The sequence below is a fragment of the Sinohyriopsis cumingii genome, chromosome 10 (genome assembly GCF_028554795.1).
Source record: "Sinohyriopsis cumingii isolate HCF-2022 chromosome 10, ASM2855479v2, whole genome shotgun sequence".
In the NCBI taxonomy this organism is placed as follows: Eukaryota; Metazoa; Mollusca; class Bivalvia; order Unionida; family Unionidae; genus Sinohyriopsis; species Sinohyriopsis cumingii.
Genome location: NC_142970.1, coordinates 35,853,492 through 35,878,321, shown reverse-complemented (window position 1 = coordinate 35,878,321; position 24,830 = coordinate 35,853,492). Strand labels below are relative to the sequence as shown.

The window sequence follows — 24,830 nt, the reverse complement described above, 5'->3', positions numbered from 1 at the left end:
CTCAAAGTAACAAAAGTTGCAAAAGTTTATGTTCTGTACTAAACACTATATAACTTGGAATGAGGTCAAAACAGGTACATAGTTCATAGTCAAGTAACAATTTCAAAGGAAACTTAAATCATTATGATTTTACTCAAAAGTGTCTTTTTAATTACAGTACCTAATACAAACATGGTACTCTAGTGTATTAACAAGTTTAATGGGTAGAAATACTTAATTGTTTATGCAACTATTATATTTAAACAATTTTTTTGAATCTTTCAATTCTCGTACAACTTTTAATAGTACTAATTAGAAATTTAGAAATGGTTTGTATACCATTTCAAATAATGCCTACTATGAAGCAAGAAAGTCAATCTTAATGTAATGGGTGGTAAGATCAAAGCAATGTCATGTTGGGGCTTGGAAAATAAGCAAGAAAGTCAATCTTTAATGGAATGGGTGGTAAGATCAAAGCAATGTCATGTTGGGGCTTGGGAAATAAGCAAGAAAGTCAATCTTTAACGGAATGGGTGGTAAGATCAAAGCAATGTCATGATGGGGCTTGGAAAATAAGCAAGAAAGTCAATCTTTAATGGAATGGGTGATAAGATCAAAGCAATGTCATGATATAGCTTGGGAAATAAGCAAGAAAGTCAATCTTTAATGGAATGGGTGGTAAGATCAAAGCAATGTCATGTTGGGGCTTGGAAAATAAGCAAGAAAGTCAATCTTTAACGGAATGGGTGGTAAGATCAAAGCAATGTCATGTTGGGGCTTGGGAAATAAGCAAGAAAGTCAATCTTTAATGGAATGGGTGGTAAGATCAAAGCAATGTCATGATGGGGCTTGGGAAATAAGCAAGAAAGTCAATCTTTAACGGAATGGGTGGTAAGATCAAAGCAATGTCATGTTCGGGCTTGGGAAATAAGCAAGAAAGTCAATCTTTAATGGAATGGGTGGTAAGATCAAAGCAATGTCATGATGGGGCTTGGGAAATAAGCAAGAAAGTCAATCTTTAACGGAATGGGTGGTAAGATCAAAGCAATGTCATGTTGGGGCTTGGGAAATAAGCAAGAAAGTCAATCTTTAATGGAATGGGTGGTAAGATCAAAGCAATGTCATGATGGGGCTTGGGAAATAAACAAGAAAGTCAGTCTTTAATGGAATGGGTGGTAAGATCAAAGCAATGTTATGTTGGGGCTTGGGAATATATAGAGGATCTTAAATCTGTAATATTATAGAGTTGAATGATGTCCAGCTTTTGCAAGCCTTGGACATTATTTAACGAGTTTCAGACATTTAATATTTAATCATCACCCATTTGAGATTCTTTTTATCACATTGTTTTATTTCATTGAAATTATTTAGATTTAGATAGAAAGAAGAATGAATAATTTTGTTTGTTCCGAGAGAAGCTGTACCTTTCATTTGTTGCGCATAAAAAATAGTCCCAAACAGAGTTGAAATAGTAAAAGTATTTTATAATTTTTGCTAACTAAAAATCAAAGAACAATTTTGTTCATTCTGACAGAAGCTGTACCTTTCATTTATTGTGCAAAAAAAATAGTCCCAAACAGAGTTGAAACAGTAAAAGTATATTATATATTTTTGCTAATTATAAATCAAAGAATAAGGGTCCATTCAAAATAAACAGCACATTTTTCAAAAGACAAATCATTTGTCAACACAAAATATTCAATGCATCTGATGTCACACTGTTTGATATGGTGCAAAGTACCAGTTTGATTTGGCGTACACAACACAGTGCCAGTGTTTACGCTGAAATTCTACATCACAACTAAACATTACACTGCTGCAATATTTTTTGTGAAAAGAAGAGTACTGGATGCAGAAATACACATATTTACTATTATGTATTTGTGACTGGATATTTGCAGTATTTTATTTGGAACATTAGCATACATGCCAACCCCTGGCAAGGAAAAAGTGTAATCCAAGTGGACAAAAAGAATAATCTGAGCAGAAAAAGAGTAATCCACATATAACATGATAAAATTCAATGAGCATATGTACAAAATGATTTATTTACCCCTTCTGGTCTTTTAACATCAATTACTGCTTCAAATTTTCAGATATAGCACTTTGAGCTTTAAAAAGCAACAGTCTCTCATACTGCATTTCAAAACACTTTGTACCAGCTGTGATTATGAAAGTTTTGCACACCAGCAGAGATCCAAGTACTGGGTTACAGATCCATGATCTAAGTTCAGTTTTATTTTAATTAACAAACTGAACAATCTCACAAAGTCAGCATTAGAATGGTAAAGAACCAATATTCCTTTCATAACCTGTCAAAGAAGAGGAAATATATATCTTCCAGTTATTGGATCTTTTAGCTGGGAAATAAGGTGCCATTGCACATCAACTTTGTCCACATGAAGTACATTGTCAGGAAGAATGCCAGCTTGATACTTCAGGGGTTCTCCTAATTTATCAGCAGCCTTTCCTGCAGCAAGGTGCATCATATGATAGGAACAACCTGATATATACAATGATGGAGACATTTTTTAAAACACAGAATGCAACTCCTTTATGAATTATAGTCATTACTGATGCATTATCAGCTGCAAACCCCATACAGTTCTGCCAACTACTTAAGAAAATAAAAAATGTTTTCTCCAGCGGAATCTACTGTTAATTCTGGTAATGAAAGAAGAGCACTCTGACTTTGCCCTTTTCATTGTCAAAGTCTCTTACATAGACTGGGTACAACTTTTTGTCATCATAATCACTGCTCCTGTTTCAATATTAAATGGCCCAATTTATAGCAGATGCATATTTTCTGCAGTTTTAGAATCAGGAAACATCCATTTGAACAAAGGACCAATGTAATCTTCTACTGCTAGGGGTAGTCCATGTTCTATTAAGAACTCAGTAAATAATGCCTCTGCATTTATTAGTTCTGCTTTAAAAAAGAAGTTACAAGTTACCTTAGTATTGGAGTTTGTAAAACAAGCTAAATAAAGCTTTCTTTGTTTTACCATCATGACCAATATTAACATCCTTTCCACAAAGCCTGCAGTGGGTGTGAAGCTGCCCTAGAATGGAAAGCCGTATTGTGTAATTCATGTGTTCATCGTTGAATTGGTTTTTTGTCTTTTTCTAATCCATCTGTGAAATTATTTGAAAAACGTTTTTGCTCTAACACACGCATCTACTAGAATAAATCTGACTTGACTTTTGGTGCCAAATATCTACAGACTGGTACCTGTATTAGATATGAATTAGAACAAAGAATCTTCAAGCAAAGATTATAATTTAGAAAACCAGTCTGTTCTCTCCTAAGCCATATAGCTCCTATATATAGAAACCAAGCTCAAAAGTTTGAAAGTAAAACCAGCATGTTTTTTGGAAATAGGGCAGCTGCTATGAATAGAATATAATACTGTTAGGAAAGTGCATGCAAGGCTATGGACAAGCACACTCTTATGTTGTAGTTACGTAGAAGCTATTTTTTTACAATATGGTCTGAAAGATAAATGGGATGTTAATAAAAATGAGAAAACAAATTATCAATTTGTTCTGAGAGGGGGACATACAGAAAACGCATAATCCAAATATGTTTACGCATAAGGTGTAATTTAGTGAAAAAAGGTGTAATGATTACGCCAAAAGCAAACGTTGGCATGTATGCATTAGACTGTACAGAAGACGTAAACAAATCTCTTTCCGAGTCCAACTTGCATCACATATTTACCATGTAAATATGCTGTGGTTGGATAAAGTTCTGTCAATTGGGGAGACTGGTTTATGTCACATTCTTCTGTGAACAAAGGTGAGTTTATTTACTTCAGTAAGTTCACATTTAAACCAAGCTTGTAAATAGGGTGGATTCCATGCTACAGATATACCGCCCCTCTATTCCCACCCCCCCCAACCCCCCCCTTGCTATCATCTGAGTAATACCCATAGATTTACTTGTTGTTCTTGTCTTGGGGGTTTTGCCATTTTTCATGTTATTTTATGTTATGCATGACATAACAAAGCCCTGAGCGGGGTGGGGCGGGGGGGGGGGGGGTAAATTGCAATAATTAAAAAATGGTGGCCAAAATTATACAATGAAAAAAAAATTCCAAAAGGCGGGGTTAAAAAAGTTTTCCCACGATTGCAGTCAATCAGTAAAGAGAATACTACAGAATAATTTCATGGGCTTATTTGTGCAATCAGAAATACATAAAGTTATATTTTCACATGTTAAAATATCAAAAATATTAAACTGCACACACTATAGGCAAAGTGTACCAACTATGTGATAAACATAGATCTGGAAGCTCAAATGGTCTGGATATTACTATGATGACATATAATGAAGACTCCAATATCCGGGTCCGGATATTGTCATGCTGACATATAATGAAGACACCAATGTCAGGGTCCGGATATTGTTATGCTGACATATAATGAAGACACCAATGTCAGGGTCCGGATATTACTGTGATGACATATAATGAAGACACCAATGTCAGGGTCCAGATATTGCTAAGCTGACATATAATGAAGACACCAATGTCAGGGTCCAAATATTGTTATGCTGACATATAATGAAGACACCAATGTCAGGGTCCAGATATTGTTATGCTGACATATAATGAAGACACCAATGTCAGGGTCCGGATATTACTATGATGACATATAATGAAAACACCAATGTCAGGGTCCGGATATTGCTATGCTGACATAATGAAGACACCAATGTCAGGGTAAATCCAGCACTTTTATTATGCATTAGATCAAATGGATCCAGCACAAACCCCATGCATCTTGACTTATAGGCCTGAAGACAATGCTGAGATATGCGGGGGGACTCGCGCCATCTGGGCTGGACAGTCAGTGATGGCTGTATGGTCGGTGACAGCTGGGCAGCCATTAACGAGGCAGAAATATAAGGAGATGGATTCACTGGATCCAGTATAAAACCATGCACCCTGACTTACAGGCCTGAAGGTCATGCTTGGACATGTGAGGGGACTTACGCCCACTGGTCTGCCTAAAACTGAGGAATACTCTCCAATGAGATGGTATTGCCAAAAACAAAATGTAGGTTGTCTTCCTTGACTTATTCTGTCTTTCCTTCCCTTCAATGTGGATGTGCATTTCAGGCATTTAGTAGACATGTCTCATGAAACGATGCAAGAAGAGAAAGCAAAGCAAAGATTCGCAAACTAGTATGTGACTATCTAGTTAATACTGTAGTCATGGCAGCCCCAGGTAATGGACAAGAGTTATTGCCCCTTGTCAATATAAGTTCACTTTTAGTAGTGCTAGTTTTACAAAGTAGCAGGCTAATATTCCTAATGTAATGTGATTAGGGAACATATTCAAAAGAGAAACAGCCTTGAACATTGTCAAAACATTCTGAATATGTATATCCCATGAATTCAGCACCATAACATACTATAGGTTTTACCACAGTATCAGATATTTTCAATGTATCTACACAATACCCCAAATTCCTTGGTATTAAAAGACAGCCATAACAGATTTGATACTCTAAACTACCAATGTTCTTCTAGACTTCATCCAGGATAATTTGGATGTAATCACAAGAACCATATATCTGTAAAATGAAAATGTATCAATTAATGTTCCATTTAAAAACCACTTTTCAAAATTCCTTAAAGGCCATCCACTGAGAAAACAATTTTTATAGTCTCATCCAGGATTGCTTCCCATGGTATTACAAAAGCATTACAGTTGAACCCGGTTATGTCGCCGGCGTAGGGGTTTGCCAAAAAGTGTCGAGATAACCGATGATCGAGATAAATGAAAACCAATATGGCGGCAATATATTAACATGTGCTTGAAATTTCTTTATGTACATGATGTGCGTTAATAAATGAGAATGTACATGCACGTGTTTTTGGAGGTTTTTTACACAACAGCATTGCCGCGATTTGTTTGATGAAGGAAGGTTTGTTGCTCGCGTATTTGTGAACCATTGAAACACTGCATCGTCGACATCTTTGTGCTCAGCCACTCTAAGTTTTTTTCTTGCTGGATCAAAGACAGACTTCTCGTACATTTGCTTTATCACGTCGGCCTTCTTTTTCCATCCTGAAATGGTGTTTGCTGGAATGCCATGCTGACGACTAAGGTCTGCCGGTTTTGTTCCTTTTTCTAGCTGCAGTATGATTTCAGACTTTTTCTCTATTGACTGATTGTCCAGTTTTCTTTTAACACCTCCAGACATTTTTTGAAGGGAAATAATAAACAGAATAGCTACAGCATGTTATCCTTCATACAAGATCAACAAGAGTGAGTGAACTGTCATTGGAGTGAACGACCATACGCACCCTGGGTGAGGGGTACGTAAAACTTTGTATAAGACGCATCTTATATACGCGAAAATACGGTAGTGAGATGGTGAAGTGGCATCGATAACTAACATTTTCAAAAGCCGGCGATTGGTCATGGGGATCGAGATAACCGACGTTAAGTGGCAAATTTGGCCCTCTTTTGTGCTCGAGATATTAGGGTTCGGCGACATAAAAGAATCAACATAACCGATGAGAAAATGCTAAGACAAAGAGAGAATTTGGCGGTTCCACTTCAAAAACGTCGATTTAATAGGGTTGGCGAGTTAACCGAGGTCGAGATAAGTGGGTTCGACTGTATATGTGTTTAACTGTTGTTGCAATGCTATTGCTGTATCTGATTAATTAGCTACATCATCAGCAAATAAGAGTGCTAACAGATCATGGACATTTTCTGAAACAAAAATACCTCTGCAACAGTTTTCTCCCAGTTAATGAATCAAATCATTAATAAACAAAGAAAATAAATGTGGAGTCAAAACCCAACCTAATCTAGTCCCAAGCATACGGTTAATGTATTCAGTTAAGCCTTCATTTGAGTTTACACATGACCATAAGTTAGAGTATATTGAATTTAAGATGGATACAAATTTCCCATTTAAACCTTTAGAGGCAAAACAACTTCCACGGTATTGTTTGTTTTTGTGGTGTTTTGGGATTTTTAACAGCTTTAACAATTTGAGTCATCTTGCAATGCTGTCTGCAGTGTGGCAGTTTATAACAATGTCAAGCACTGACACATCATGCCATAGACATGTAACATCATATTTCATCCAGTCACATTATCCTGACATCAGGTCAACAACATAACCTCCACAATATAAATCAAATTGTCTTGGATATACCAATTAAGTTTTTGAGAAAAAACATTTTATAACATTCTGGGTTTTATCTGAATATTTTAGTAACATACTTTATGGGCCATTAGAGTCATCTGTAGGTTTTCAACAGGCTTCTATTAAAGCCACAATGCAGCTAAGAAACATTTCCTCCATGTATGATTAAAACTGCCTCAATTGTTCTAGACAAGAAGTCAAAAATAGGTTTTCCACCAAGTTGTTAAGCAAGCCACACAGCTCCATGGGAAACCAACCATGACATCATTTTCAAAGCACATGTGCTAAGAAACATTTCTAGCAAGACTGAACAAAACTGGCTTAGCCATTCTATAAAACAGGCAGAAAATAGGTTGTCCACAAAGATGCTAAAGAAGCCACAGAATTTCTAGGGAAGCCAACACAGATATGATATTTACTTAGGATGTGATAAGAATTTATCCTACTAAATTTGATCCTAATTTACTCAGCCATATTAGATATCAAGCTGAAAGTAGGTATTCCACCCAGCTGCTTAGTCACAATGGTGCTAGGGAAGCCAACTGGGCACAAGTTTGACAAGGCATGTCTTAAGAAACATAAAAGGTTTGATCAAAACTGTCTCAACTGTTTCCGATGAAGTCAAAAATATGTTTTATATAAGGTTGCTATGGAAGCAAACCAATGCCAAAATAAAATTTTCATAAAGTATGTTAAAAGAAACATTCCTACCAAATTTTGTCCATTGCTTTTAAGAAGAAATTAAAACAGCAAATGTTGACAGACAACAGATGACGAACAAATCATGCCACATGGCAGATGCTGGGCCACACCATAAGCTCTCCTGGCTTTATGGCCAGGTTTGCTAAAAAATCCAGCTGCAACGACAAAGTTGGGCAACATACCAGCAGAAGTAATGTCCATTACCACAATCCACAGCTCTGGATGTATCACTGGGTAACCTGGAATGACGTGGTGACACAAGTGATCCAGTCTCCATGTCAGGAAATTTGACAGCCCTGCCACAGCCTGGGTATGGACACCACTTGATGGATGGATTACTTTCTACAAATGCCTGGGAATGAAAATCAATGGATATTTAGTTAAATATACATAATTTTAATGTGTGTAGTGAATACAGTCCTGTCTCTATGTAACACTGTTCAATGTGACCAGAAAAGTGACTTATAATATAAATAAAGAGCCACTCATTTTCCTATCAGGAATTTAACTTCAGCTACCTCCAAATTCCAGTCCTCCATGAAGAATAAAAATAACAGTCTCTCCTATCTATAAAGCATATGAAGTACCTATAGGAAGATAACCCTCTAAGCTTCCATTATAATAAACTCATCTCCACTAGGTGGCTCCCTATTTATCAGATGTAACTCAGTTTAAGCTTCAGAGGAAAGTTCATCAATGACTGAATCACTCTATAATACATCTTTCTGTTATAAATAATTAGTGTGATTTCCAACTATCTGTTTGTATTAACCTACATGTGCATCCTTTGCAATGGATAATGGTAGTTTGATCAAATAAGTAGTTTTTACTTGTCAATTGTTTTTTAGTATCTTACCTATTCAGTTTATCTTATCAGTTAATTCATAATTCAATACTGCAGAGAGTGCATTTTTAAATGTGCAACTTTGAACAGTTCATTTACTGGATGCAATCCTGTAAGAGAGCAATGTCATTGTCTTTGCACTAATTCTTAATTACACCATTCTCCTCATAAAAATGTCTTCAATGTGGAGAGCCTTCTGAGCTCATGTGATTCTCTGCACTTTTGAAGAGATGACATCATGCAAGACCTTCCTGATAAAGGCCAGTATGAATCAAATTCTGTCTAGGAAAGCAGACATGTAATTATGACTTTCTGAGATGGTTGGGAGAGGCCTAGATCATCCTGAGAACATCTACTGCGAGATCTGGTGGGTCATTTACCCAGGATCTGTTCATCCTAGGAGGGCTGGTCAAAATCACCTTGCAGTACAAGTTCCTTATTTCCTGAATCACTCTTGGAATAAACCCAGTGGGTACAAAGGCAAATCATATCCAAATTGAATGACAAAAGATCCACTGCTAATACTGAAACACAAATAGCTCCTGATCCTAACTGGTTGCAAAGAGTTCAACCACAGGACAACCCCAATGTAGCACAAATCCAATGAAGACTGATGTGGAGAGACCTTGGTATACAGTATCTCACCTCTTCTTCATAAGTAGTCAACAAGCATACTGAACCTGCCCTAGGAAGTGTTTATGGACTGAGATTCGATGCTGGAGTACAAATCAAATAAAATACCATGAGGAGGAAGTGAGATCTGATTTCTCATGACAAATCTCAGTTTAGAGAGGAAGGGTGTAAATTATTTATATCTTGAACCAGAGGAGATCCTACCATGTTTCCAATATATGATGACATCTACTGCCATCACATAGTCAGTGTTGATCTGAAGTGAGTGATGATGCAGTCAGCTGTCTTGATGACAGCTGACGGATTAAGATTCAGTCCAAATTTGAGTACATGTAACTGATACATAATTTCTTGGAATATGAACTGAAGGACAAACAGTGATGTAAAAATAGGTATCCAAACAGTGATGTAAAAATAGGAATCCAAACAGTAATGTAAAAATAGGTATCCAAACAGTGATGTAAAAATAGGTATCCAAACAGTGATGTAAAAATAGGTATCCAAACAGTGATGTAAAAATAGGAATCCAAACAGTAATGTAAAAATAGGTATCCAAACAGTGATGTAAAAATAGGTATCCAAACAGTGATGTAAAAATAGGAATCCAAACAGTAATGTAAAAATAGGTATCCAAGGAGTCAAGGACAAACACTGATGTAAAAAAAGGAATCCAAACGGTAATGTAAAAATAGGTATCCAAACAGTAATGTAAAAATAGGTATCCAAACAGTGATGTAAAAATAGGAATCCAAACAGTAGTGTAAAAATAGGAATCCAAACAGTAATGTAAAAATAGGTATCCAAACAGTGATGTAAAAATAGGAATCCAAACAGTAATGTAAAAATAGGAATCCAAACAGTAATGTAAAAATAGGTATCCAAACAGTGATGTAAAAATAGGTATCCAAACAGTGATGTAAAAATAGGAATCCAAACAGTAATGTAAAAATAGGTATCCAAGGAGTCAAGGACAAACAGTAATGTAAAAATAGGTATCCAAACAGTGATGTAAAAATAGGTATCCAAACAGTGATGCAAAAATAGGTATCCAAACAGTGATGTAAAAATAGGTATCCAAGAAGATTTTAGATTGCTGTAATGCTTGAAATGGCTGCTTTTGACACTGAGCTGCATTAATTTTCCCATTCTGTTTCTGCCAATATAGTTAACATGGTAGTCCATCTGTCTGTGTCAATACAATTAACATGGTAGTCCATTCTGTCTGTGCATATACATTTAACATGGTAGTCCATCTGTCTGTGCCAATACAGTTAACATGGTAGTCCATTCTGTCTGTGCCAATACAATTAACATGGTAGTCCATTCTGTCTGTGCATATACATTTAACACGGTAGTCCATCTGTCTGTGTCAATACAGTTAACATGGTAGTCCATTCTGTCAGTGCATATACATTTAACATGATAGTCCATCTGTCTGTGTCAATACAATTAACATGGCAGTCCATCTGTCTGTGTCAATACAATTAATATGGTAGTCCATTCTGTCTGTGCATATACAGTTAACATGGTAGTTCATTCTGTCTGTGCATATACAGTTAACATGGTAGTCCATCTGTCTGTGTCAATACAGTTAACATGGTAGTCCATTCTGTCTGTGCATATACAATTAACATGGTAGTCCACTCTGTCTGTGCACATACAGTTAACATGGTAGTCCATTCTGTCTGTGCATATACATTTAACATGGTAGTCCATCTGTCTGTGTCAATACAGTTAACATGGTAGTCCATCTGTCTGTGCATATACAGTTAACATGGTAGTCCATTCTGTCTGTGCATATACAGCTAACATGGTAGTCCATCTGTCTGTGCCAATACAGTTAATATGGTAGTCCATCTGTCTGTGCCAATACAGTTAATATGGTAGTCCATCTGTCTGTGCCAATACAGTTAACATGGCAGTCCATCTGTCTGTGCCAATACAGTTAACATAGTAGCCCATCTGTATGTGCCAATAGAGTTACCATGGTAGTCCAGTAAACCAATATACTTCATTAATAAATTAAAGTTGCAAAATCTTATAATAATGTCAGTAACTTAAAAAAATTCTCATAAATCTAATGTTTAAACAGTGTCTTTTGTTTCAATAATCACTGTTTTCTCTACAAAAAATGAAGGAAATAATGTTTGTTCATGTATTTCAAGTTTGGATTGATACTGTGAACATTACTGGAGTGGATGATGCATAACAGAGAAGCTAAATCAAACAACCGTCACAGTGAAAAATCTGTAACCTATATATTTTGATGCCTGTCAGTTCATGTGTCATGGCTGGTATACTTGTTTGTTGCCCGTTGAACCTGACAGTCTAGTTTTGAAACTGTCACCACATCCAAATGTCGATAGTCACTTAATTCTGGTTTACAATCAATACTGGTAAATTCAGTCAATAACAATTTACATGATTGATGTGGAAAATTATCTTAACCTAATATATGACATCTACTTGTCGTGGTTAGGAGTTTGTTCCTCATCATTGTTTCATACATCTTCAATGATGGTAAATGTAATTTATGATCACTGCATACTGTGGAGTGAAAGAGAAAGAGAGAACGATGAGGAAAAATTAATTAAACATGGAAGATGTGTCTTATCTAAGGATAAATATATTTTCCAAATGGGAAGAGAATGTAGTTCCATAGAGGTGTCTAATACCACCACTGAGGCCAGTATTTCTCCCTTCCAAAAATTTTTCTCTTGCCTGAATGACCAGCAACTTTAAATGTTTTCTGGCCCTCCAGAAATTGTACTTGTCCTCCAAATTTTTAAAAAAAATCTCAAGCATTCTGGGCAGGCCACAAGGACTAGCTAATTCATGTGTTTGTTGACCTGACCAGAATACTGACATATCAGACTAGACAAACTGTTTGGAAAAGAATCTGCATGATGAATTTAATTTGATTTTGAAATTATTGTCTCAGGCAATATATAATAAGTAAGTCAGTGATGTCCAATCCGCGGCCTGTGGCGTGTGGGATGGTTTTAAATGGCCCATCAGAGCTTGAGCAGGTATACAGTCGATGCTTTTCAGTTTTCTGCTGCGGCCCTCGGTTTCAAGATAAACATTTTTCAGTGGTCCATGGTGTCAAAAAGGTTGGACAGCACTGAAGTCATAAAATTTTCTTTTTTATGGCTCATAATGTGGCTATGAACAAGTCCTGTACAGCTGTACATTAAGATAATGTGACTATGAACAAGTCATATACAGCTGTACATCAAGATAATGTGGCTATGAACAAGTCCTTTACAACTGTACATCAAGATAATGTGGCTATGAACAAGCCCTATACAACTGTACATCAAGATAATGTGGCTATGAACAAATCCTACAATGCTGTATGTTAAGATAATGTGCATATGAACCAGTCCTATACAGCTGTACATCGAGATAATGTGACTATGAACAAGTCCTATACAACTGTACATCAAGATAATGTGGCTATGAACAAATCCTATACTGCTGTATGTCAAGATAATGTGCCTATGAACAAGTCCTATGCAGCTGTATTTTAAGATAATGTGACTATGAACAAATCCTATACAGCTGTACATTATGATAATGTGGCTATGAACAAGTTCTGTACAGCTGTACATTAAAATAATGTGCCTATGAACAAATCCTATACAGCTGCACATCATGATAATGTGGCTATGAACAAGTCCTGTACAGCTGTTCATTAAGATAATGTGTCTACGAACAAGTCCTATGCGGCTGTATATTAAGATAATGCGACTATGAACAAATCCTGTACAACTGTACATCAAGATAATATGCCTATGAACAAGTCCTATACAGCTGTACATTAAGATAATGTGGCTATGAACAAGTCCTGTACAACTGTACATCAAGATAATGTGCCTATGAACAAGTCCTATGCAGCTGTACATTAAGATAATGTGCCTATGAACAAATCCTATACAGCTGCACATCATGATAATGTGGCTATGAACAAGTCCTACACAGCTGTACATTAAGATAATGTGGCTATGAACAAGTCCTGTACAACTGTACATTAAGATAATGTGACTATGGACAAGTCCCATGCAGCTGTACATCATGATAATGTGGCTATGAACAAGTCATGTACAGCTGTACATTATGGTAATGTGCATATGAACAAGTCCTGTACAGCTGTACATCATGATAATGTGGCTATGAACAAGTCCTGTACAGCTGCATATTAAGATAATGTGCCTATGAACAAGTCCTGTACAGCTGTACATTAAGATAATGTGCCTATGAACAAGTCCTATACAACTGTACATCAAGGTAATGTGAATATGAAGAAGTCCTACACCACTGTACGTCAAGATGTGGTTACTAACATGTTATATACAACTGTACATCAAGATAATGTGACTATGCACAAATCCTACACTGCTGTACATAAAGACAATGTGACCACATTACCAAGCTAGAAAACTGCAGCCTCTTATATATTTTATTATTATTTCCACTTCATCACATTAGCCCCACCACCAGGGTTTAGATATAATTCTAATACTGTTACCTGCTAAGTACTAAAAACCATTTCCCATGATTTCATGTCTTCTTGATTAAAGCAATGTATGGATTGTTCCAGTAAAACATATTTGGAAGCCAGGGAAAGCACTTCCAACCTGGAATGGTCACCCATTGAGGTAATTTATCATTTTTTAGATCATATTTTTTATAGTAACTCTTTGCATAATCAGTGTACCTTGGCTTATATGTTGTTTTTTTTTTTTTTTAAACTGACTTCCCTGGGTATGATGTCTGAATGGAACAGTCCTATGCAGACATGGGCTTCATTACATACAGATAGATGTGCAGGATTAAAGTGAGTCAAGTCAACCCCAACCAATTTATTATTGAATTAATTTACCAATAAAATCAAAATGAACAGAAGACTGACTTACTTTGATATCAAACTGCAGATATCGACGTGCCATGTCCCTTGACACTATGTTTTCAATGACCTCTACAGGAACAAGCTTAGTACAACTATACCCTGGACAGGTAATGTTGTGTGCATCTCCCTCCTGTATCTTCATGTTCAAGTATCTGTAAACAAGAATCATCAATTAATGTGCCAAGAAAACAAGTTTTTAATGTAAGGCATATATCTCCAATCTACTCTATGAGAAATGAGTAATTATAATTTATACATTTTGCATTGGAATAAATCTCAGTCTACAAAAATGGCTGTCAATCATACATTCCAATGGCCTACTTAATGTATCTAATATTCCAGCTATGATAGGTGGTAATGTTTACTGTATTGCATTTTTTCCTCCATATGTTGGGTTGGTCATGTTGTTGGGCAGGAGTCCAGTTGATCACCATTGCTATAAGTGCTAATTACACAATCTGCAACTTTTATAACTTCATTTTGTCTAACTGAAATAAAACTTTAACACACACTGAAAAGTCCTCTGTCTGTCAGCATGACTATTTCCATGATTTTAAAGAATAACTAAGTATTCTTTATTTTTCTGAATGTTCACTGATCTGACTGGATAAGCAATGAAATATGTTCAATGAATATTGGTCAATTCCAATGCATGAGATCAATTTTGCACCTGGGGAATTCAAAGAATCAATGTGTAGTACATAGTTTCTGTTGCCCTGATCCTGTATATTTCCTAGTTGCAAGACTGAATATTGTTGCAGGTTGTTTATAGAAGGCATGGCAAGTCCCTGCTTTTTGGAGGGTATGGAAAAGGTAAAGGTAGCCCAAAACTGAGGCTGTGCTAGGCTCAAATGCCCTATAGTAATATCAAAAGCTGAGACCACTCTATAGTAATACCAAAACCTGAGACCACTCTACAGTAATACCAAAAGCTGAAACCATTCTAGAGTAATACCAAAAGCTGAGACCACTCTACAGTAATACCAAAAGCTGAGACCACTCTATAGTAATACCAAAAGCTGAGACCGCTCTACAGCAATTCCAAAAGTTGAGACCACTCTTAGTAATACCAAAAGCTGCGACCAGCCTAACAACATGTTTTTGCTTTCTCACATTTTATTTACCATTTATAAAAATGGGAATGTGATTAGTAAGTATATCTATTAGTAAGTATATCTACATAAGTTAGTTTGTGTGTGTGTGATTTGGATTTTTAATGCAGCTTTAACAATAAGTTAGTACCGCATGGCAAAAACAAGTGTTCTTGGCTTAAACTAGAGGTGTGAGAAAAACAGACATGCCAACCCCAAGAGCATTATAAGCATAATTATTGCTAATATAAGTGACAAAAAAGTGTAATCTGCATATACAGAGATTAATCTGGATATTACATGCCATAATTACAGTAAATCTTATCAAACAATGTATGTTTTTTTTAAAATCAACTAATTCTGCATCAGGTCAAAAAAGGTCAAAATCCATGTGGATTAGAACCAGAATGCAAACACAAAGCATACTGAAAAATTGTTTATATTCAACACTCACTTTAACTAGTCTACATGTCTAACATTTGCTGAATGTGCATTAAGTCCATAAATTCTGTAACAGGCATGATGAAGTGCTCATCCAAGTGCTGCATTTAATCACTCTCAGTCTTCCTTACAAATCTGTAAAATGGTGCTGATGTTTCCTTTTTTATCAATCTGACATGTTTTGAAGTTTGAAAAGAGCCATCATCTGCTCTAAGATTTTTAAGTCACAGTACATGCTCAAGTCACACTGTTAATGCCTGTTTCACTTAACATCTGGTGCCATATTATTTAAATGCACTATATTCAAATTTAAGAAACGCATCTATCTTAAAAATGTGTCATGTACGCTTGCTTCAAACAGAAAATAAGGAAAGCACATGTACGTCTAGGATGGACGAATGTACTCTTATGCTCTTCTTATGCAGCAGTCTTCCTTTATAGAATATTCTCAAATTTATATGATGAGTGGGATTAAAGAGATGATGATAAAAATGACAAATACAACTTTTTATTGCTTTATATTCATTCCATTTTTAAAGTAGCAGATAAACACAATCCATATACAGGTGGGCAAAAGAAGCAATTGGGTTGAAAAAAGCATAATGATTACACCAAAGGCATAAATATGGAACATTTTAAAAGAGGATGTATAGTCTACCCATGCTAGAAGTGGGGTACTTGAAAATGGACCGCTATCAGAGTAGGTGCTAGCTGCAGCAGCCTCTATATGCTATCAGGCATAATAAGGCTAGAGAACAAAGCAAGAAGGCCCATTAATAAAGAATTATGTGAACTGCAATCCCCAAAAAAAATACCCCATTTAGAGGATAGGGTGTCAATTTGATATGCTATATTAAGTCAACATTTACATTCAGTCTAGTGCATGCATGCAGATGAACAGACCTACACAACAGAAACTGATATTAGTACAGTGATTGCATGCAGATGAGCAGACCTACACAACAGAGACTGAGATTAGCCCAGTTCATGCATGCAGATGAGTAGACCTACACAACAGAGACTGAGATTAGGCCAGTTCCCACATACAGATGAGCAGACCTACTCAACAGAGATTGAGAATACTCTAGTGTATGCATGCAGATGAGCAGACCTATGGAACAGAGATTGGGATTACTCCAGTGCATGCATGCAGATGAGCAGATCTACACAACTGATACTGAGATTAGCCCAGTTCATGCATGCAGATGAGCAGACCTACACAACAGAGACTGAGATTAGCCCAGTTCATGCATACAGATAACCAGACCTACACAACAGAGACTGAGTACTCTAGTGTATGTATGCAGATGAGCAGAGCCACACAACAGAGATTGAGATTACTGTTCTGGATAAAAAAGGAGGTAAGGAGTGGCTTTGAGACAGTTGTTCTTGTAGGGTTTAATGTCGTTTTTCAATACAAGATAGGGTATAAATGGCAGCCAGTGTAAATAGTGGAGGAAGAACCTGGGAAAACCCCGGAAAGAACCACCGACCCATGTGAAGCTACTGGCAAGCTTTCTCATGTATGCATTAGGTCTTATACAAGAGCAGCTATCATATCAAGGAGCTATACTTTGTCACCAGTCTGTGCTTTTATCCACATCAATCAAATCATCTTCTAGGCATCCATGTTGAGAGCACTGTTAAATGAAATTGAACTTGTTTGAAGTGGAAGGATGCACCACATCTGGATGAGTCAATATGTAACTTGTAAAAGCAGCACATCTATAATTCACATGAGGACAATTTCATTGTTGGCATGAAAGAATGGTTGCTAATACTAACCTTGAAACAGTATTTGTACCAAACTAGAAACCTATGCTGATTTCCAAAAGATTTAATTGGGTCACTTGATCAACAGTCCACAAACTCTTATGACCTAAGAGGAGGCAGCACATACTTCTTGGTTATGTTGATTAATCTCATTTTAAACAAAACATACTCTTGCACAAACATCTCAGGGTTGAGCAATGCTTCATTAATTTCTGCTCTAGCCTCATCTATGTAGTTAAAAATGCAGCCAGCACTATATTTTGCATTGCTGTTGAAGCAAATTTCTTGTGGCAATACCACTGCCATACTTTGCCAAACAAACTGCAATAGTGCAAAGTGAATATAGAACTACAGGAAGATGCCCTCAAAGTGCATCAAACTGATAATTATGATGAACAAAATAAAACACTATATGCAGTGCTTAGCAAGGATTTAGAGTTCAATCATGGCTAAACAAACAGCCATTCCTTTATAAATACAAATATAAAAGCAGAAGCATAAGTTTTGGCTTGCAAATTGACGCCAAAAAAGACACCAATATGCTCATTGCCAAAACTTAAATTGATGAACTTTTTGGAGCCTTATTACTCTTTATGATGCACTTCTTGATGCCACCAAAAGAAATTCACATGTGCCACATATGAATACAAAAGTGTGTAAGGTGCAGCATGAGGTTGAAAAACAGTCAATAAGCTGCTGTCCAAGCAAACCAACTAATTATCTAATATCAATACAGTCTGAATTGGGTTAAAGTGGGCTCAGCCAAATTCTCACTTTATTATGGCTAACTTTCTGTTTTCTTAATAAAAATCTAGGTCCTGCCTCACCTTCCATGAACATACAAAAACTTGAATGTTGCAAGAAAGAAACATATCATATGGGATTAGAATTGTGGACATTTTTGACTATACCGTAATTCTTCACCCTCTCCAGGCACAAAATCTCAGGCCTGAGGAAAATGAATATCAGAACAAAAGATTAAAAGAAAGAAGATGGTTCTATGCTGCTGCTACTGGTAATTACAAATTCCTATTTTGGTCTTATTCTTCTAGCCATTATTATTTTTTTACCTTTCCCAGCATGCTTTGCAGAATTGATGATCACATGACATGTTGACTGGTTCTTCTGTTATCAGGAAAGATGATGTACAAATATCACACTGAAAATCAGAAATTAGGTTTCAGACAGGTGTATATGTAAATATAAAACACAAATGAGTATATTAACTGATATTCATATGTAACTATAGAGGATAAATTTATCATTTCATAACACAATTATTTCTCCTTTTAATACTGTTGAATGAAGTCATAAACAAAAACAAAATATGGCATCTAATGATGTGAAACCATATTACAAATGGCTTGCACTAGACAAAAACTAAAATTTAATGAAACAAATTAAATAGCAATAATAAAATAAAATTGGAATAATATAATGGTATGCATGATTATATGTGCATTATAAGCCTGGCAGTTGACCTATATCATGGCATAAATTATTATACCTGCATTATAAGCCTAAAAGTTGACCTATATCATGGTATAAATAGTTATATTCTGTGTTATAAGCCTGGCAGCTGACCTATATCATGGTATAAATAGTTATATTCTGTGTTATTAGACTGGCAGTTGACCAATATCATGGTATAAATTATTATACCTGCATTATAAACCTGGCAGTTGACCCAGTATCATGGTAAAAATAGTTATACCTGCATTATAAGCCTGATAGTTGACCTATATCATTGATAAATAGTTATACTGTTATATTAGCCTGACAGTTGACCAATATCATGGTATACATGATCATTAAATAATCATACCAACATTATAAGCCTGGTGGTTGACCAAATATCATGGTAAAAATAGTTATACCCTATGTAATAAGCCTGGCAGTCAACCAATATCATCGTATATATAGTTAAACCTGTGTTAAAACCCTGGCAGTTGACCAATTTCATGGTATAAATAGTTATACACTCTCTGTGTGTGTGTGTGATTTGGATTTTTAACATAGCTTTAACAATTTTTCAGTCATATCACTATGATGTCTGCAGTGTGACAGTTTATAGTGATGTCTAGCACTGGGGCATCATGTCACAGACATGTAGCATGATGTCCCACACAGTCACATTATTCTGACACCAGGCCGACCAGTCCTAACACTAACCTCTTAATGCTGAGTACCAAGCGAGGCAACTGTTAGTAAAATTTTTGCAAGTCTTTGGTATGACTCAGCCAGGGATTGAACCCACGACCTCCCGCATCCAAGGCAGATGCTCTAACCACTAAGCCACTGGAGCGGTAGTTAGTTATACACTGTGTAATAAGCCTGGCAGTTGACCAATATCATGGTATATATATATATATATATATATATATATATATATATATATATATATATATAGTTATACCTGTGTTATAAGCCTGGTAGTTGACCAATATCATGGAATAAATGATTATACCTGCATTATAAGCCTTTCAGCTGATCAATATCATGGTATAAATAGTTATACCTGTGTTATAAGCCTGGCAGTGACAATAGTATGGTATAAATAGTTATACCTGCATTATAAGCCTGACAGTTGACCAATATCATGCTAAAAATTACTATACCGTGTTATTATCCTGGGAGCTGACCAATATCATGGTATAAATAGTTATACCCTATGTGATAACCCTGGCAATTGACCAATATCATGTTATAAATGATCATTAAATGATCATACCTGCATTATAAGCTTGGTAGTTCACCAATATCATGATATAAACAGTTATACCTGTGTTATAAGCCTGGCAGTTGACCAATATCATAATATAAACAGTTATGCCTGTGTTATAAGAGTGGCAGTTGACCAATATCATGATATAAACAGTTATACCTGTATTATAAGCCTGGCAGTTGACCTATATCATGGTATAAATAGTTATACCTGTGATATAAGCCTGGTCGGTGACTGATGTCATGGTATAAATAGTTATACCTGTGTTATAAGCCTGGCAGTGACCAATATCATGGTATAAATGATTATGTCTGCATTATAAGCCTTTCAGTTGACCAATATCATGGTATAAATAGTTATATCCTGTGTTATAAGCCTGGTAGTTGAACATTATCATGGTATAGTTATACCCTGTGTTATAAGCTTGGTAGTTGACCAATGTCATGGTATAAATAGTTATACCTGTGTTATAAACTTGGCAGTTGACCTATATCATGGTATAAATAGTTATACTTGTGTTATAAGCCTGGCAGTGACCAATATCATGGTATAAATGATTATGTCTGCATTATAAGCCTTTTAGTTGACCAATATCATGGTATAAATAGTTATATCCTGTGTTATAAGCCTGGTAGTTGAACATTATCATGGTATAGTTATACCCTGTGTTATAAGCTTGGTAGTTGACCAGTGTCATGGTATAAATAGTTATACCTGTGTTATAAACTTGGCAGTTGACCTATATCATGGTATAAATAGTTATACTTGTGTTACATGATTGGCAGCTTTGTTGTTGTTGTGGGGTTTAACACCATTTTTCAGCACATGATAGCCTATGCATGGCGGCCAGTATTAATGGTGGAGGAAGAACCCGAAAAAACCCCAGAAAGAACCACCGACCCATGAGAAGCTACTGGCAAGCTTTCTCACATACCAACATTGGCTGAATCCATGACTCAAACCCACGCAGACAGAGGTGAGATGGCAGTGATCCATAACGGAGAGTGCTTTAGACCACTCAGGACCCCCCATGATTGGCAGCAGTGCTAAACACAAAAGGAGTTTTGTAGTAAGCAACCACTCTACCTCTTTATGTTTAAGCTGTGAAACTACTGCCAAATAAATACAATCTGGACACAGCATTATTTAAAGATAACTTTATGCACTTTCACAATTTAATAACCTGGACACAGCATTATTTAAAGATAACTCTATGCACTGTCACATTTTTATAATCTGGACACAGCATTATTTAAAGACAACTCTTTGCACTGTCACATTTTAACAATCTGGACACAGCATTATTTAAAGATAACTCTTTGCACTGTCACATTTTAACAATCTGGACACAGATTTATTTAAAGATAACTCTTTGCACTGTCACATTTTAACAATCTGGACACAGCAATATTTAAAGATAACTCTTTGCACTGTCATATTTTAACAATCTGGACACAGCATTATCTAAAGAAAACTTTACACACTGTCACATTTTAATAAGTTTAATGTGTCTGATCTTTCCATAATAAAAATTATCATTCATCACTGATTGATCATATAATTTCATATTATAAAATGTCAAGAATCATTTATCATTCCATTTTACTGCCTCCTGTAAAAGAAATTATACCATTGAGAAATTAGTCCAGAGAACACAGATGTCCCTGCTAATAGTGTATTTGAAGACATCTTGGTTTAAAACATTAATTTGAAATTTCTTTTTAAAAACAGGGTAAGTAATCCATTATATGTTTATTATGCAAAAAATATACTTGGCGTAGGTGCTGTCAAGAAAAAAGTTTAAACCAAATTTTCTCTGTGAAGTCCATCAAAAGTTATTACATTTAAATGGAATTCATGGTGCATTGATAAACTTTGCAACATAAACCCTCATATTAAAACAACTTTCATATAAAAGGGTTATTACTGAGTCAATTTTTGCATTTCAGCAATGACTCAGATGGTCAATCAAACTAGTAATCTAAGGGTAACAGGTTCGATACCCACCCAAGCTAACCCAGGTCAACTGCCTTGGTAAGACATTAGGAAATGCACTTAGCTCCTATTTTCATGGCATTATCTAACAAATAATGTCATGAAAGTGCTGTTAATGCACACAGAAAAAAGAAATTTGCATTTCAAACTGAACTGATGAATTGAATGAGACTGTGCATACTATGAAACAGTCAGACTTCAAGCATTCAATATAAACATAAAGCACATATCTTATACCTACTTTGGATTAATGAAAAATACAGGTTTTCTTAAAATGAGTTATCAAAGTTTGGACACTTCCATTTCCAAGCCTAGTTTTCAAGTTCCAAGTGTACGTGGTATATATTAAACCTTTTCAGTAGATCATAAATATTGGCATTTATTATATGCTTTAGTGTGAAATATAAACATATTGACAAAATGAGTTTCATATTTTTTGTATGCCTCTGTTTTCACATGAAAAATATATGCATCTATTCTCACACATGAAAATATAGGATTTCCCATCATGCCATGTGGTGCCCAATCGTTTGTGCATGTAAAATTGTACCTGCAACAACAAAATGAATTGTTTTTGAGCTAAAAACAAATAAATAGAAACTGTCCAATATTTCAGACATGGAAATTAATCTCCGATGAAGAAATCTGACCAGAAGCCATTTGTGTATTTCAGAAGTTATTTCCCTTTATTTCCTTGACAACATGAACAAACCTGCTGTGATGAATTGCTGAATTGGATGTGTAGATAGGGTCAAATAGTTTAAAAAATGACAAAAATATAATTTCCTGTGACAGATTAGGTCAACCACATACTATTGCTTTCTTTAGGTCACGTATATTTATATGATCAGGTTACGAAAGTGAGGTGAATTTATGAAAAGGGGGTGAGGGTGAGTGTGTTGTGCCAAAGAGTGTCTTTAATCTTCTAAGCTTTGATTCTGTGGCAAGTTTGGTATCAATAATAAGAAAATTTTCTTTCCCTATATTAATACCAGATATATTTCATCTTGTGGTACCAAAACCAATATATTTTAACTCATGGCTTCACCACTCGTTAAAATATCATGTTTTTGGTACCACACAATGAAATATATCTGGTATTAACATATGATAAGAAAAAATATCTAGTAACGGCATTTAGGGCCAAGAGCAAAACAGAAATCTCATTTTAGGTATACACAATTTTTTTTTAGGCAAACCATTCTCTGAGTCTATTCTATAACTTTCCCAATATAAAAGGTTACCAATGTGACAGACTTTCACATTCTCTGAGTCTTTTCCTTATCTGTAATTTTAAGGTTACCAATGTAACAGACTTACAAAAGCACCAGGACTGGGTGGCTCTGAAGTAATGGGACTACTCAGAGATTCCGCAACAACTGGCTTATCACTAAAGAGGTGGGCAGGGGGTGTAACTCCACTTTTCTCACAGCAGACCCGGGGATCAGTCATCCATGACTCCAGCAGCATCTCTCTTGACCACTCTATAAGAAAAAAGTGAAATAAACACAAGCTTGAGTAAAGTATTACTTCCAAAATATAAGTTAATAAACAATTACTCAATTTACACTAACTTAATGTGTGATTAAAATTTTGTTTCACACTAATAAAAAGTAGGTTTTGGTTCATAACTCTTTTACCTCACATGAATACCTTTGGATGCCTTTGCTGCATTTCTGTGCAGGACTAAGGGGAAAACCACTTGTCCCCCTCTTGTCTTGATTGAGCACAAATAAGCTTGGCCAGGTAAAACATTACTACATTCTTTTCCCTAGGCTGAGTAGATGCAGATCCGCACCTTGAAAATATATCTGAATGCATTTTCTACCATTAACAAGCACCAAGTTCAACATCCCTTAACATCTGGCATGTATTAGTTACAAATAACCTATGCAGTGTGTGTGTGTGTGTGTGTATGTGTATGTTGGGGCCATAATCTGTAAGTGTTACTAAATTCTTTCTGTAAGACATATAGCCTGAACTGTTTTTGGTTTTTCAAGTAGGGCTATATTCTAAGATAGTGAAGATTATTTCCTGTATTTGATACAGAAATGTTTTTTTTCCCCAGTAAAATATGTTTATTCAATAATATTTACCCAGTCATAATACCATTGGAGAACTACTAATAACTCACAAACCTAGCACTCTCAGGCTAAAAAGCTAAAAGTTATCTGCCCACCTAGATCGCTGTTAGAGTGGTATCCCCCTGAGATGGAGATTGGCACCAAATCCTGCAAAGTCATCAGTTACTACTCAAGTGAAAGGCATGCTCTCTATATGGATGTACTACAGGGAGGCTGGGCAGGTGTATTTTTATTATGATCAGATAAGTATTATCAAATTTTACTAGGAAATATGGTTTCATCTTTAAATAATTTATCCAATCATAATACTTTAGGAGAATAGGTAAGAGGTGGAGGGAGATACACACCCTTACCCTGCAGAGACCCTCGCTCTTTCCATAATTTATGTGAGACAGCTTCTAGATAACCAGACTGGAAAACAGGAAGTGGTTTCATAAGGGAAATGTTTTCCTCTTGCAAATCCAGTGTAAGTCGTGA

The 24,830-nt window shown here is 35.7% G+C and overlaps 1 protein-coding gene across 1 annotated transcript in view; it reads right to left on the bottom strand.

The window, feature by feature from the left end:
• LOC149789872 (ankyrin repeat and IBR domain-containing protein 1-like) overlaps positions 1-24,830 on the bottom strand; it is a 138,253-nt gene that overhangs the window by 91,586 nt on the left and 21,837 nt on the right. The window contains exons 8-11 of the mRNA XM_089971879.1: positions 23,590-23,753; positions 18,620-18,708; positions 14,252-14,396; positions 8,038-8,207 (exon numbers count right to left, since the gene is read on the bottom strand). Of these exons, the coding sequence (XP_089828005.1) occupies positions 8,038-8,207; positions 14,252-14,396; positions 18,620-18,708; positions 23,590-23,753 (568 nt within the window). The remainder of the gene's footprint in view (positions 1-8,037; positions 8,208-14,251; positions 14,397-18,619; positions 18,709-23,589; positions 23,754-24,830) is intronic.